Raw genomic sequence first — 13,494 nt, 5'->3', positions numbered from 1 at the left:
TGGGAACAGGAAATGCTAACTCAAGTTGTCAGCTTTCTGTTTAAGGGGGAAAAAGGTGCCAAGGAATTACGTGGTCATTCTCGATGGCCAAGAGGCAAAGGCAGGATGATGCATCTTGTTTACTAATATAGCAGGGCTGGCCTTAGTGTGTGCATGGAGTCACACATGTGAGTCATGAAATTAACTTAGCTGCCTACTCTGTATTTATTTTCTCCTTCCTTACTGACTAAAACCTGTATATTATTGGGGGCAGTAATGTCCAAGGAAAGATGACATTCCTCTGCCTTCCATATAGCTAGCTGTTGTCATGTGATTAGGTTCTGGAAGTTGAGTGTGGCTTCCGGGAAGGCTCTTTAAAGGGTGCTGACTCAGCTGAGTTTGCCCATTTTGTCCTTGCCCGTTTTTTCTTTTCTTTATGCTGCCAGGAATTTCAAATGATGGCTGACGGTCAAGTGGCTATTTTGGACCATGAGGTGACCTTGAGAAAGGAACCATATCGTGGTGCAGACAGGAGCCTCTATATTGGTCTTGGACTGCCTACCTTTGGAATACTTTTCAGTGAGAGAAATAAGTTTCTTATTCAAGCTTTTGCTGATTTGAGTTTCTGTTAAATGTAGTCAAGCCTGATCCTAACTGAGTTACCTCAATAATTCTTCGCATTCATGTAACAGAGTCTTCATATCCTCCAAAGCATGGTCGATTCTGTTACTTGATTCTATCTTTCTAACAAGTGTAAGAGAGCTGAGGCATGTCAGATGAGAAAACTGGAGCTGGAACAAAGCAAGTCTCACCCAATGCCACACAACTAGCTACTTGGAGAGCTGCAGGGTTTGGAAGCCAGGTGAGCTCACCCCTAGGATTTTAAAAGCATGGTGGAAGTAGGTGACAAATTTCCTTTAAAAATGATTTTGATTGGTGAAGTAGTGGTTATTTTTAAAAGCAAGCATTTAAGGACAATTTATCTCTTCAGTCAAAAGGAAGTCAAAAGTCTCCTATCAAGGGGACTGAAGTCACTGACTTTAAGAACATCAGACTTCTTTCAAGTTGCCTCCAGAATACTATCGCTACATTAAAATGAATTATAACTCATTGTATTCTTATAACATACATTAAGAGAGCTGAATTCTCAAACAGGCTAAGACACATTTTGAATAAGCAATTAGTAAAATGAATGTGTTACTGCTTTAAAAGCATAACAGACTTGATGATTACTGTAGAGTTGACAAAGTCTTTAAGATGAAAAGGCAATGCAGGTAAAATTGAATCGGGTGGATTCAACACAGAAAAGTTTTAATGAGGCAAGTGTCAAGCAAGCATATCGACTTCTTAAAAAACAAAGAAAATCTAAAAGTTTAATTACAAAAACATTTGTACAGAAAACTTGGCATTTCAACAGTTTCAAACACATGTACACAAATTTTTTTCTAAAATTTTATTTTGTCAGAAATAAAACACTTTGTCTCATTTTCCTCAGCTGCTCCTTGTGTTTCAATAAAAAGAAAGAAATCTGTAACACTGAATAGGCAACAACTTATTTCTTGAGAAGAACATGTAAGTGCAATAACATCTACAAGTTTACTGGGAAATGTGAATTAGGTATCATGTTAGCCTGTGACCTCATTTACTACCTCCTGGCTGGGCAAAGAGGAGAGAGGAGGTGACGCAGACCTGCTTCACAGAACCTGCTTGTTTTGTGGCAGCTGGATCCCAGCCACCAGTGAGTCAGGTGTGTAGCTGCTAGGAGGGCCAGCCAGCATGTCAAAAGCAGGCTGTTATTTTGTGAAAATGATTTCAGACTGTAGGCTTTCTCAAGATCTCGTGCTTTCCTGAATATGCAGATGTCTCAAGTCAATGTCAGGTATCCTAGCTAGACTCAGGAGAATGATGATCTTTGGACCAGCTTACAGCCTTTCCTGGTCTACGGCACTGCTAAGAACGCTGTGCAAAACTGACACAAAGGAGAAACAGAGAGTAGGAGGAAGAAAGGAGAGAAAGTATTTGGCAGAAGGCAGACACAAACTTCCAGAACTGGCTTGGGTGTCCTGCCACAGACACACAGTGCATTCCAGCTTGGACTTAGCAGGCAGGGACTCTGAGAGAAGTGACAGGAATGGCAGGTGAGAGCAGGAAAACAAGAAAATAGAGAAGAGCAGGTGAGTTGGCTAGGTTTACAGTGATAGATAATGATGGGCTCTTATTCTAAAAGCCTGCCAAGTGGTGATATATGGGCTTCGGTACATGGAAATTTGATGTGTGTTCGTGTCAGAATTTTCAAAAAGGTTTTTTGTTGTTGTTTTATTTCCTTTGGGTTAAGAAAGAAATCAGGGGAGGGGATGCTGAGAAGACAGGATGATGCAGCAACATGACGGGGGTTTCTGGCTTGCACCCTGGCCTGTGAGCATATTGTGAGGGGGCCACACTTCCACCCGCCTTCGGTGGCGGTGGTGCCTAGACAATGGGCTCAGCATGCCCTGCTTTGGCTCCAAAGATCTCAGCTGCAACCACCAGCCTTGTGCTCCAGAGCATCCAAACACAACACAACAAAACCAAACCCTGAGGTGAGAAACAGAAACCCTTCTTCCCTTTGGGTGTTTAAAAAAAAAAAAAAATCACTTACTAATTAAGCAGGGAGAAGGAAGGGAAGCCTGTCCTTTTGACAGAGACTCTGCAGTTATGATTAGAGAAGGAAGACAAAGGACATGAGAATTCCCCCATGTCCTTCTCCATCAGCTGGAGGCTATTCTGAATGGCATTTCCACCCATCCATATCCATGAATCGGTACACCTCAGGCAGACAGGGATTCCCTCTGTTTTCACTTATGATAAACTTTAGGATTTTTTTCAATACCAAATGAGAAACTACTTTTCTCGTTCTGTCCTGTTTACCAATGACCTTTTCCTCAGCAAAAATATTTCACAAGTCACTGCCAACAGATGGGAACAGAAGAGCCTTGCTGGGGCTGGGACGCAGGGTATGTGCAGGCAACGCTCAGAAAACAGCAGGCAGTACCAAGGAGGAAGGCAAGAGCATTCTCCTTCAGGGCAGCAACCACAAAGCCTCCACGAGGGCTGGCACCCACTGAGCGCTGTGTGGGGTACGAAACACAGCCCCACTCCACAGGACACTGTCAACAAGAAGCTCCTTTCTTTGGAGTCACAGCAGGACAAAGATGGGAGAAGACTGGGCCTGTCCAATGAGAGAAACTCTCCTTCAGAACCCTGCTGAGCAACAAAGCCAAGAGGTCAGAAAATGGAGATGTCTAGCTTGGTGGGGGTGAAGGAAATAAAAAAATAACCCCCAAAAGCATTAAAAAAAAGTGACAGCTAGGTAGGAAAATCACTGATAAAACCACAGAGCCACTGATAAAAAGAGTCCAATCTGAATGAAGCAGAACAATAAGAAAGCTTCCATTCTGCTGCAGAAGATGCCAGTCTCAGGGGCGCCTGGTCAGCAGAATATATGCAGACCCACTTTAACAGAAATAGAAATGATAGGAAACTGAAGACTTGGGAGAGTGGCTGTACACGGTCAAAGCTTCACGAGGACGATTCCATAGGAAGTTCACATACATGTTCCTTTTGTTGCTCCCTCATATGGCTTCCTGGGGTGAAGGCATTTAACTCAACTGACAGTTCCTTCACAAGCAGAGTAATCTGTACTCCCTCTCTGCCTCCACTCAATTCAAATTTCCATGGATGGCTTCTCATTCCAAACAAGTAAAACCACTTACAGAACATCTTGGAGCTTTAAGACCTGTCGAATTGGGAGAAAAAAAAAAAAAGGATACCAAAACGTAAGCACAGATCAGAAAGGGTTAGGGCTATGGGTTAAAATAATGCTTTGCTCTATTTTCAAAAGGGTTAAGGTACGTGGAACCTAGAAAAATGGTATAGATGTTCTTATTTACAAAGCAGAAATAGAGACACAGACGTAGAGAACAAACATATGGATACCAAGGGGGAGGGGGGGTGGGAGGAACTGAGAGATTGGGATCGACGTATATACACTCTTGATACTATGTATAAAATAGATGACTAATGAGAACGACTGTAGAGCACAGGGAGCTCTACTCAGTGCTCTGTGGTGACCTAAATGGGAAGGAAATCCAAAAAAGAGGGGATATGTGTATACTATGGCTGATTCACTTTGCTGTACAGCAGAAACTAACACAACATTGTAAAGCAACTGTACTCCAGTAAAAATTAATAAAAAAATAAAATTAAATTAAATGGAAAAAAGAAAAACTTCATGGAGTTGTGGCAAGGAGTCAATGAGCCAGCACACGTAAAGTACTTAGGATGTGCCGGCATGTGTAAATGCTCACAGTGTCGTTTATTATTATTATTATGCAGAATAAACACCCAGTGCTATGTGGCCAAAAAAAAAAAAAAAAAAAAAAAAAAAAAGGGTTACGGTGAGTAGCAGGGTGTATGTAAACTAAAGAGCTCATAAAGCTGCAAGCAACCAACCTCACTGAGGCATTTTAGACAACATTTCAGTGAAAAATGTGGCCCTGCTCCAGCTCAGCCACAACGGGGAGGTTGGAAAATTGCCAGCCGAACACAGAAAAGCAAGTATCAGGGACAAATCTGATGATGAAAAATTTGTACTTTACTTTAGTCCTGGTCATTCAAAACCAATTTTCTTCAAGTATAAATCTAAGGCCCTCTGCATGGATAGGGATGTACTGTGTGCATAAGATGAATACATTTTTACATTGATAAAAATGCAATCACATATATTTTTTTTTTCCAATCCTCAAACAGGCAAATATTTATCACTTGGTTCAACTGAAATCAAGCAACATATGGCTTTTGATAGTTTATATACAGTAGTCATCTGTTAGTATGAAATCACCCCCATGACTTCCTCCCAGCTCCACTTTCTCTAAGTACAAGTTAGCCACAAAGAAAGATGACAGCTGGGGTAATTCTTCCATTATATAACTATAAAAATAATTATAAAATGGCTGACCAAAATTTTATAACATTATAATTGCTGGATTGTAATTTTTTCCTAATTACCTCCCATTTATCTTAATGCTCTCATTCTATGATTTTTTTTTTAGTGCTTTCCCCTTACACCCATCCCTACCTCCTTGTATCAACGTTTTAGAAACCCCACTGAGTTTAGATACATGTGTTCTAGTTCTGCACCCACCTACTCAGGTATTTTCAGGCAAGAGATTCTGCCTCTTTGGGACTCAGTTTCTTCATATGTAAAATGATGGGATTTCTAAACACCCCTTCCAGCTCTAATATGCTCCTCTAAAGCTGTAGACCATTAGCTTCCTTTCACTCACTGGGTCCTGACAATGGAAGAAACCTTTGCCAAGCTCATGTCAGAGTAATTAACTGCACCATGAATGCTGGGGACATCAGGCCTAGCTGTCTGTACATACTTGTATAATGAGGCCAAGCTAGTGTTAATCACAGTCTTTATAATTGTTTCATTTGACAGTTTCAGAGGGTATGGAGAACTATCCATTCTTAGTTATGTTTACATGGCTAGATTGTAAGAATCTGCGGTAATAAAACGGTTCACATTTTCAGGTACTGTTTCTTTCAAGGGCAAAATATTTGTAGGTTAAAATCAAGAATAATCATCACATTCTAGGTTTTCAAAGACACCTCGTAAAGCAGATACTACAGTTTATATCCTTAAGATAGATAAAGCTTTAGGAGAGTCTTACTGGCCAAATGCTCAAAATGGAAAACCATTTTTGGCTCAGAACTTGCAATAACTGCCCTATACCTATGTGAGGAGACACCACGTTATCAATTACTGTGTTCTTTCACAATCCTCCATACTGTTTCTCCCAGCTCTCTCTTTTCAAGCCTACAAGAGTGCTAATTGAAAACACTGTGTGAAAATGAGAAGGATGATGAGCTCCTAAAAATCCCAAGCCTAGATTTACAAGCTGTTCCCTTCACAAACAGCAGCAGTAATGCCATTTCTTTATTCTGCAGGGAGTCCAGCCATCTCTTAGAAGTATGGTCCTTTCCATCTGGCTACTCACTAGAAGGACAGTAATCCTTTCCCCATCAGAGCACGGCTGAGGCTAAAGTATAATAAATTGCCTTGTACAGTTACTATTCGAGGGCTTGGACAAGAAGGATAAAGACTACTGCTTTTGTCTATGCTGGCAGATGTGGCCTCATTAGATAAAGAATCATGGATTTTATTTATTCTTGCACATGTTGCTCAAGGTCCAGACCATGTTAGAATATGAGTATGTATATGAGTGTGCTCATGTACCTGCAAGACAAATAAATAAGGATCCAAGCCCATGACCAGCCATTCTAAGGAGCATATCCTGCTATCCATTCTTGTTTTAGTATTCATATATGGCCACTCATTGTATGGTTCAACCCCAAGATTTCCACACAGTTTATATGTCTGCAGGTATGGAACAATTTAACTGACAGACCAAAGGGCTGTCAATTTTGTGGAATGACATACTAAAGGGTACCCTATCTCTACAGGAATTTGAGTGAACAAATATCAGTTCCATTTAAGAAATGATACCTGATGACTGACCATTAGTACCAAAAAGTTTATATAAGCAGATTCCTTTGGGAAATGTACTTTTTTCTCTTCTAAAAGGATGCAACACATACTACTAGTCATTTGTTGAATATGTTTTTAAAAAGCTTATTTTCTCTTTCCTCTCTTTCTACTTATTGAGAGTTTATTTATTTTTTAATATATTTAATCAAGGCATTAACTGTTTCACTGTAAGGTTAGTCCACATTAACATTTAACATACTACAGTTACTCTGATATTGAGTGATTAATGAAAAGCTTCTTACTTATAGAGGCTTGTACACATACAATGTCTCACTGACTATCGTAAATTATCATTAAATTTACAGGGAAAAGGAAGCTTAACAGTTAAGCGATATTTATTTTGTTCTATGTGTTATTTGGGGGGTTATTTTCTCTAAATTTCTCACTCACCCTTCAAAGCCCTTTGGGAAACTAATACCTGAGAATACAGCTAATAAGTGACAAAGCTAGAACTGAGGTCCAACCACAAAAATCACGCTCTTTCCATTAAGCCATGTGGAGGCATGCATGAGGAAAAACTATCTTGATTCAGTTTTCCAACACTATTTACTACATTTAGCAACCATGCAACAGGAATCTTAATCAAGTCTCCAACTCACTTATTCAATGTAATTCCAGGGTTTTAGTAGTATTGATAAAGTCTAGTGCCATCTTATTTTTGATGACATGCTGGCACGTACGAATCACGTCAGTGAGCACTCACCATTCCCTAACGATCAAGCCTGTTCACAACTTCTCGAACTGTAGCTATGAAGTTTTCATTGTCTTGGGGATTAGCTAAAATAATACTGTGCAGTCTGTTCATATAGGAGTCGATAGTGTCCACTGTAGGTGTCTCTCCACTTCCTGAAGTGAGATAAGAAGAAAAAGTAAGAAAATCCTCCCATTCAGTTCAACCATAACACAGATCAATGATTCCACAGCGAAAGAAACTTGACTCTAATGTGGTCTGCTCCATAGAGAAGATTTTACTTTCAGAGGAGAGACTTTTAGACCTCAAAGAAATGAAATTAATCCACATACTCTAAATAAACAGATGGGCTATATAATTGCTGTGCAGTATATAGGAGTAGTTGCATAGAACAAAAGGTTAAAGACTCTTCCAGCTCTGCTGTGACTATTTTCAAAATGAAAGAGTATATAAGAAATACTAGTATTTGTTTTCCTTTTCCTTCACATTAAGACAATATTACAAAGCAAGCAAATATACATCAGAAAAATGCTCTGGGGGGGTGGGTGAGTTGGGGGAGGGGATCAAGAAATAAAAACTTCTAGTTATAAAATAAGTCATGGGGATGTAATGTAGAGCATGGTGACTGTAGTCAATAATATTGTACTACATGTTTGACAGTCGCCAAGAAAGTATATCTTAAAAGTTCTCACCACAAGAAAAATTTTTTTTGGTAACTCTGTATGGTGATGCATGGTACTAGACTTGTGGTGATCATTTCACAGTGTATACAGATAGCAAATCATTACGTTGTACACCTGAAACTAACACAATGTTATATGTCAATTACACCACAATTTAAAAAAAAAAAAAAGTGCTCCACTCAGGACTTTAATATTACTCAGCTTCCACTGTTCAGAATATCAAATTAAGCTTAATAGAAAGTAGACTGCATGAAAATATAACTGAAGAAAAATTTAACTGAGCAGAGAGCCTGAAATCTGGATGATTTTGACCAATACTGAGATTCTATTACATGGCCCACAAAAACCTCTGAGGAAAAGACCCCTGAGTTTACTGATTTTCCTCTGGAGGCGAGACTTCAGCCTCACCACACCAGTACCAACATGAACAGAACCTCCCCCCGCCCCCGCCACTTTACAGGGCTCAGCTAGGGATGACATTACCAGGCAAGGGCATGCTGGCGAAGCTGCTTGTCAACACCTGCCGCAGGGTCTCCAGGTGCTGCTGTAAGACGGTGTTGCGGCTCCGCTCCTGGATCACGTCCACCTCCAGCTTCTCCACCGCTGTGCGCATGCTCTCCACGTGCTTTTGCAGGGCTGCGTTCCTCTCCTCAAACTCCATGTTGGATTTTCGAAGCTGACGGAGCTCTGCCTCCCGAGCTGAGGACAAAACCCCCACAAAACCCAGGTAATACCAGCCTCTCTGAGAAGTCCTGATGACTCTTACAGGAAGTCCTGCTTAGCTGTCTCTAATTAGCTACCCCTCCTCGTGTCCCTATTCTCATTATGGCCTTCCAGATAGCAATTTCAGCAATAAAACACCTGGCTCCCCAGAGTTATTTTAATTCTTAAAGCTGGTCATATTCTATACTTAAGATTGCAAGGAACAGCTGTAATTCCCAGTATTTGTTTGTTTGTTTGATTTTTTAAAGCTGTTCAATGAGAAGCCTGAGGGGTTCCACAGGGGGATCCTGGGAGACTGGGCAAGCACAGCTGTGGGTCCACATCTTTACTGCAGTGGGGTCAGCTTTGCTCGTATTTATTTTATATTTTGGACATCCATGTAAGCTTTCATTTGTACAAAGGGTTCTAGGCTAAGAGCCTGCAAGCAATTGAATTAGTGATGTACATTTATTTCCTCTGATCCAGAGACTAAAGAAGCTTTGACAACACTGGCTCAGCTGTCCTCCACGGGTCTCTGAGTAGCTGCTTTTAATAGAGAGTGAAATAGAAGCAGTTTTCTTCTTCCAGACCAGTCCCAGGGTCTGGAATATCACTACCGTTGCTTTTCAGCAATGAATTCCTCCTGACAACTAAATCCCCTGTCATAGACCTGAGTAACACAAAATGATCCTTTGGTAATCACCTTTGCTGTGGTTCAGGAATTCCTCTGTAAATATAGGGATGTCAAAAACAGACCGTTCCTTTACCTCTGCTTCTTTCTGCGAATCAAGAGTAACAAAATAGTTAATTCTTAAACAGAAGCTAAATTAAACAGTAGTGCCTAAAGGCACAATGGTCATGTTTTCCTTAAAGAAATAGTAGGATGAGCAGGAATCAGTCTAGGTGAGGCTGTGAGGAAAATGTATTCACCTTTTCTTTGGAACCAAGAAAGCTCAAGCAGGTCAAATATTCAGATCTCTCAGGTGACAACTGCTGTGCAATGAGAAACCTTAAAACAAACCTACATAAACTTCCCTAATGGAGATTTTGGAAACCATTTCTTAGCTCTGTGCTTTGAATAGGGAACAGTATACAGTGGAGAAAGTGGTTGAGGTAGGAATATAGAAAGAGAATTTCTAGGTGTTTTTTCTGTTGCTTCTGTTGGTTGTGCACATAAAGTGCTCTCTGAGATAGGATTATGCAATCTAAATTTGCAGAGTGGACAATAAGAATTTTAAGCAGAGATCTGCCAGCCATGAGCAATAATAATGGTATTCCATTGGGATTTCTACTTTTACTTCTACTTATTTACAAGGGCAGCCTATAGTTGGGGACCTTTTAGACTTTCTTCGGACACAGGAAAAACAAACAAACAAAACCAAAAATCCAGAAATAACTGGGCTCTATGTATGAGAATGCCAAGGATTATGTTAGATAGAAAAGAATAATAAACCTAAAATTAATTCACCAATAAGTCATTAAAAATAAAAGTCTCACAAAACCACTGCAAAATATATTCCACAATGATCCTTGTGAATAAAGTCAATATTTCAAAATGCTTTGGCTGCAGTTTCTACAATGAATTTGACGTTGAAAGCATTAAGAACGTAAATTGTAAGTGTCTTGGCAGTATTTAAAATCTTGCATAATATAAGATGGTAAAGAGAACAGTGGGAAATGAGTACTGAAGAAATTGCTAGTGAAATCTGAAGATTCCAAAACCTTTATAACATAAAGAACAGTTTAAAAAATCTAGAAATCATTCCTATAGAAACACATTTAATGCCAGAGATAGAATGTATCTCTCCTACTCTTGCCAGATAGAATGTATCTCTCCTACTCTTGCCACCACTAGTCTTTTATCTTTGAACACAAATATGATTTGGGGCCCAGTAGAAAGGTTAAGCACTTAACAGCCTATGAGGGAATTCTGACAGCCAAGATCCTGTTTTCATACTGGTGTCTGCCTCCTTAGGGGTCGGGGCGGCGCTGTGTGAGCTGCCTGCCAATGGCAGCTGATCAAGAGAGACTTCTAAGATGGAAGTCTGAAAAACAATGTATTTACCTGAAAACACTTTCAGAGCACTTAGTTTTTACCCTATCTTTTACCTCTTAAAGAAAGAAAGTGAAGTTTTCCAGAACAATTTAAAAACAAACAACAAAATTACCACTGAAAGCCCCAGTTTCAACATGCAAAGCTCTACCTCTAGCCAGCTCTTGGTGGATTTCAAAGAGAACTAATGTATGGACAAGAAAGGCTGGTTCCAGAAGGTATCTTAGGCATATTTCTCAGTGACTTTCTCTCGACTCTGCTGGCTTACCATATTCTTTAACTCTGTTACTATACAAGACATAACAGATATAAGCATAAGTCCATACATGACTTAGGATAAGGTCTTATGATTTTATCATCTCATCTTGTTTGGTCTCTTAGTTAACTGCACAGGCTTCTGTGAGATCAGTTTACCTAGCCATAGGTCTGAATATCTGCCAGTCAGATGGGTAGGTGGGGATGCTTGGCTCCCATTACCATGGTACCAAGAGCCCTCTCCAAGGCCTAGATTCTGCTCAGATGGGTAATTCTGCTCTCTTCCTTGCCAGAGCAGTCCAAACCAAACCAGGCTAACTACATAAGGGCAGAGGACAGCACCACATAGGTGCATTTATTAACACACTGCCTTTTGGTATAGATTCTTAGAGTGCAAAAAAAGAAACACCAAAGCAATTAAATGAAACTGTTCAGTCTCTGAAAGGCAACAGAGAATTCTACTTAACTGAAGAGTCGTCATAAAAACCATCAGCACTCTTCCATTACTGAGTACTTTACTTGGCATTGGACAGGATCCTCTTGGGGGCTCAGATATACTTAAGCTGCTCCAAGGGTCACTCAAGGGATTAAAATCATAAGGATTTCATTACCTCTTCATTGAAAGGGTCTAATCTGTTCAGGCTGAGTGTCATTTTGTCATTTCCCATAAATTAAAGGAGAAACAAAATTATTGTTTCTATCTTAGTCCTCACATGAGATTTAGACACTTTCTTGAGAGTAACACTAGCTGACTCCTGGGTCTAGCAGGCTGGCTTTTGATTTGAGAGGAGCAAGAATACTCTTCACTTTGGTTTTCATTCTATATATTGAGTGGAGGGTAAGAGAACAGAGGCCTTTTGAACTGAAACTATTTTGCTGTGATCTAGGCTCAGGGCCAGAATTTCATAGAGAGTGATATGCTTCTCTCAAGTGCCCTTTACCTTAGGGAATGCTCTTAATACTGTGTACCAGGCTTAAGTGCCCCACTGCTATGCAGAATGGCTTGAATGGCTTTCAGGTCAGCATTTCTTTGGCTCTAATATGCTCTCCAGTAACTGCCTTGGCAACAATGTCTTAGGAATCTAAGTTCCATTAGGGAATACAATAGGTTTCTTTACTACATACACACAAATCAAATCGTTTCTGTCTCAAGTGGCAACAAATTTTGCTGACATCACAGGCAACCTGGCCCATTTTAACTTGCAACACTGTTTATTCCATATAACGTGGCAGGTGCTGCCAGGAGTGCTAAATAAGAGGGGGCTACAGAGGCCTGGCTTTCAGTCACAATTCTGCCTCTAACTAATTCAATAAGTGATTCTGGGAAGTTCTTTCCTGTCTCAGGCAAGTCATTTTCCTCACCGGCAAAATGAGGGGGTCAGTTGAGAGGATTTCTGAGGTCTTAGTAGTTTTGAAGTGAGCTCGAAGACTATTTTACGGCATTTGCCATTTTATTCCTAATAGGATAAGTAAAGGGAAATAAGCATGTTTTTAGAAACTGATGTTTTAGGCACTTTGCAAGGTACTTGCTCTTTTATTAACTTCCTCATAACTCTGCTCAAGCCATTTTACATATATATATTAATATAAATATATCTGAAGTGCCCCACAAAACTTGGGTCATCTTTAAGGTCTGATTCAGTTCCTCCTTTCCATGGGGGCTTCTGTGGCTCCTTTTGTTTTCCACTTGTAGTGCTTTCTTATTTTTCTTAACTCTTATTATACTCTAAGATGTTATGTGTAACTATGTTTAACAATTGTCAAAGAGGTTTTGTTTTTATTGCAACTCTTTTGAAATTACCTAGTTTAGTAAGATATTATTCAATAAAAACTGATAAAGTGGGGGACATTAACTGGGTTAACAACCTTACTAAGAGAGCTTTATCCTGATGTGGGCATACAACAGATTTATAGACCCTACTGTATACACATTTGAGAAATTACTGCTGGCTCCCTCCTTTTCTGTGTTTCACGTGAGTCTAATCCTGAAACAGGGAAATCACACAGAGACTTATTCCTTTTCATATATCATAGAAATTCATATCATACTAATAATGTATTTTAAAAAACCTTCATTTCTCAAATCAGTAGCAGCAGCTTCTATGACTAAGTCTACTAAATCTTTTCTGATGGCAACTATTAACTTTATGAGAGGCAAAAATGCCACATATGGTTTGGCCAGCAAAATCCATAGTGATGAAAAGAGTCAGTCATTGACTAGAAAATGTGAGCTCTAATAATTTAGATTACTGTCCATACTCTCTTTCGTAACCATTAAGGATAGAGAAGCTATAAAGGATGCTTAATAGGGAAAAAAGGAAGTTTGGTAATTTCATGATATTGGTGGGTTGGGCACACAAAGTAAGGAGAAATAAGTAATTATATAAGTATCTGGCAATATGGAAAGCTTGCAACACTATTCAATTATGATTTAAAATATATAGTGTACGTACAATTTCTCAAGCAAAAAAAAAATAAGATTTCATCCTAATTGAAACACAGAGATGTCATATGTAACTACATTTATATAGGATTTATA

The 13,494-nt window shown here is 39.6% G+C and overlaps 1 protein-coding gene across 1 annotated transcript in view; it reads right to left on the bottom strand.

The window, feature by feature from the left end:
• Nucleotides 1–1,291: 1,291 nt before the first annotated feature.
• The window catches only part of HMG20A (high mobility group 20A), a 69,387-nt gene continuing 57,184 nt past the window's right edge, over nt 1,292–13,494 (bottom strand). The window contains exons 7-10 of the mRNA XM_059912713.1: nt 9,351–9,426; nt 8,429–8,644; nt 7,275–7,417; nt 1,292–3,754 (exon numbers count right to left, since the gene is read on the bottom strand). Of these exons, the coding sequence (XP_059768696.1) occupies nt 7,281–7,417; nt 8,429–8,644; nt 9,351–9,426 (429 nt within the window). The 3' untranslated portion in view covers nt 1,292–3,754; nt 7,275–7,280. The remainder of the gene's footprint in view (nt 3,755–7,274; nt 7,418–8,428; nt 8,645–9,350; nt 9,427–13,494) is intronic.

This window comes from Balaenoptera ricei, chromosome 2 (assembly GCF_028023285.1).
Source record: "Balaenoptera ricei isolate mBalRic1 chromosome 2, mBalRic1.hap2, whole genome shotgun sequence".
Taxonomy (NCBI): Eukaryota; Metazoa; Chordata; class Mammalia; order Artiodactyla; family Balaenopteridae; genus Balaenoptera; species Balaenoptera ricei.
This window is presented reverse-complemented; position numbering and strand designations above follow the sequence as displayed.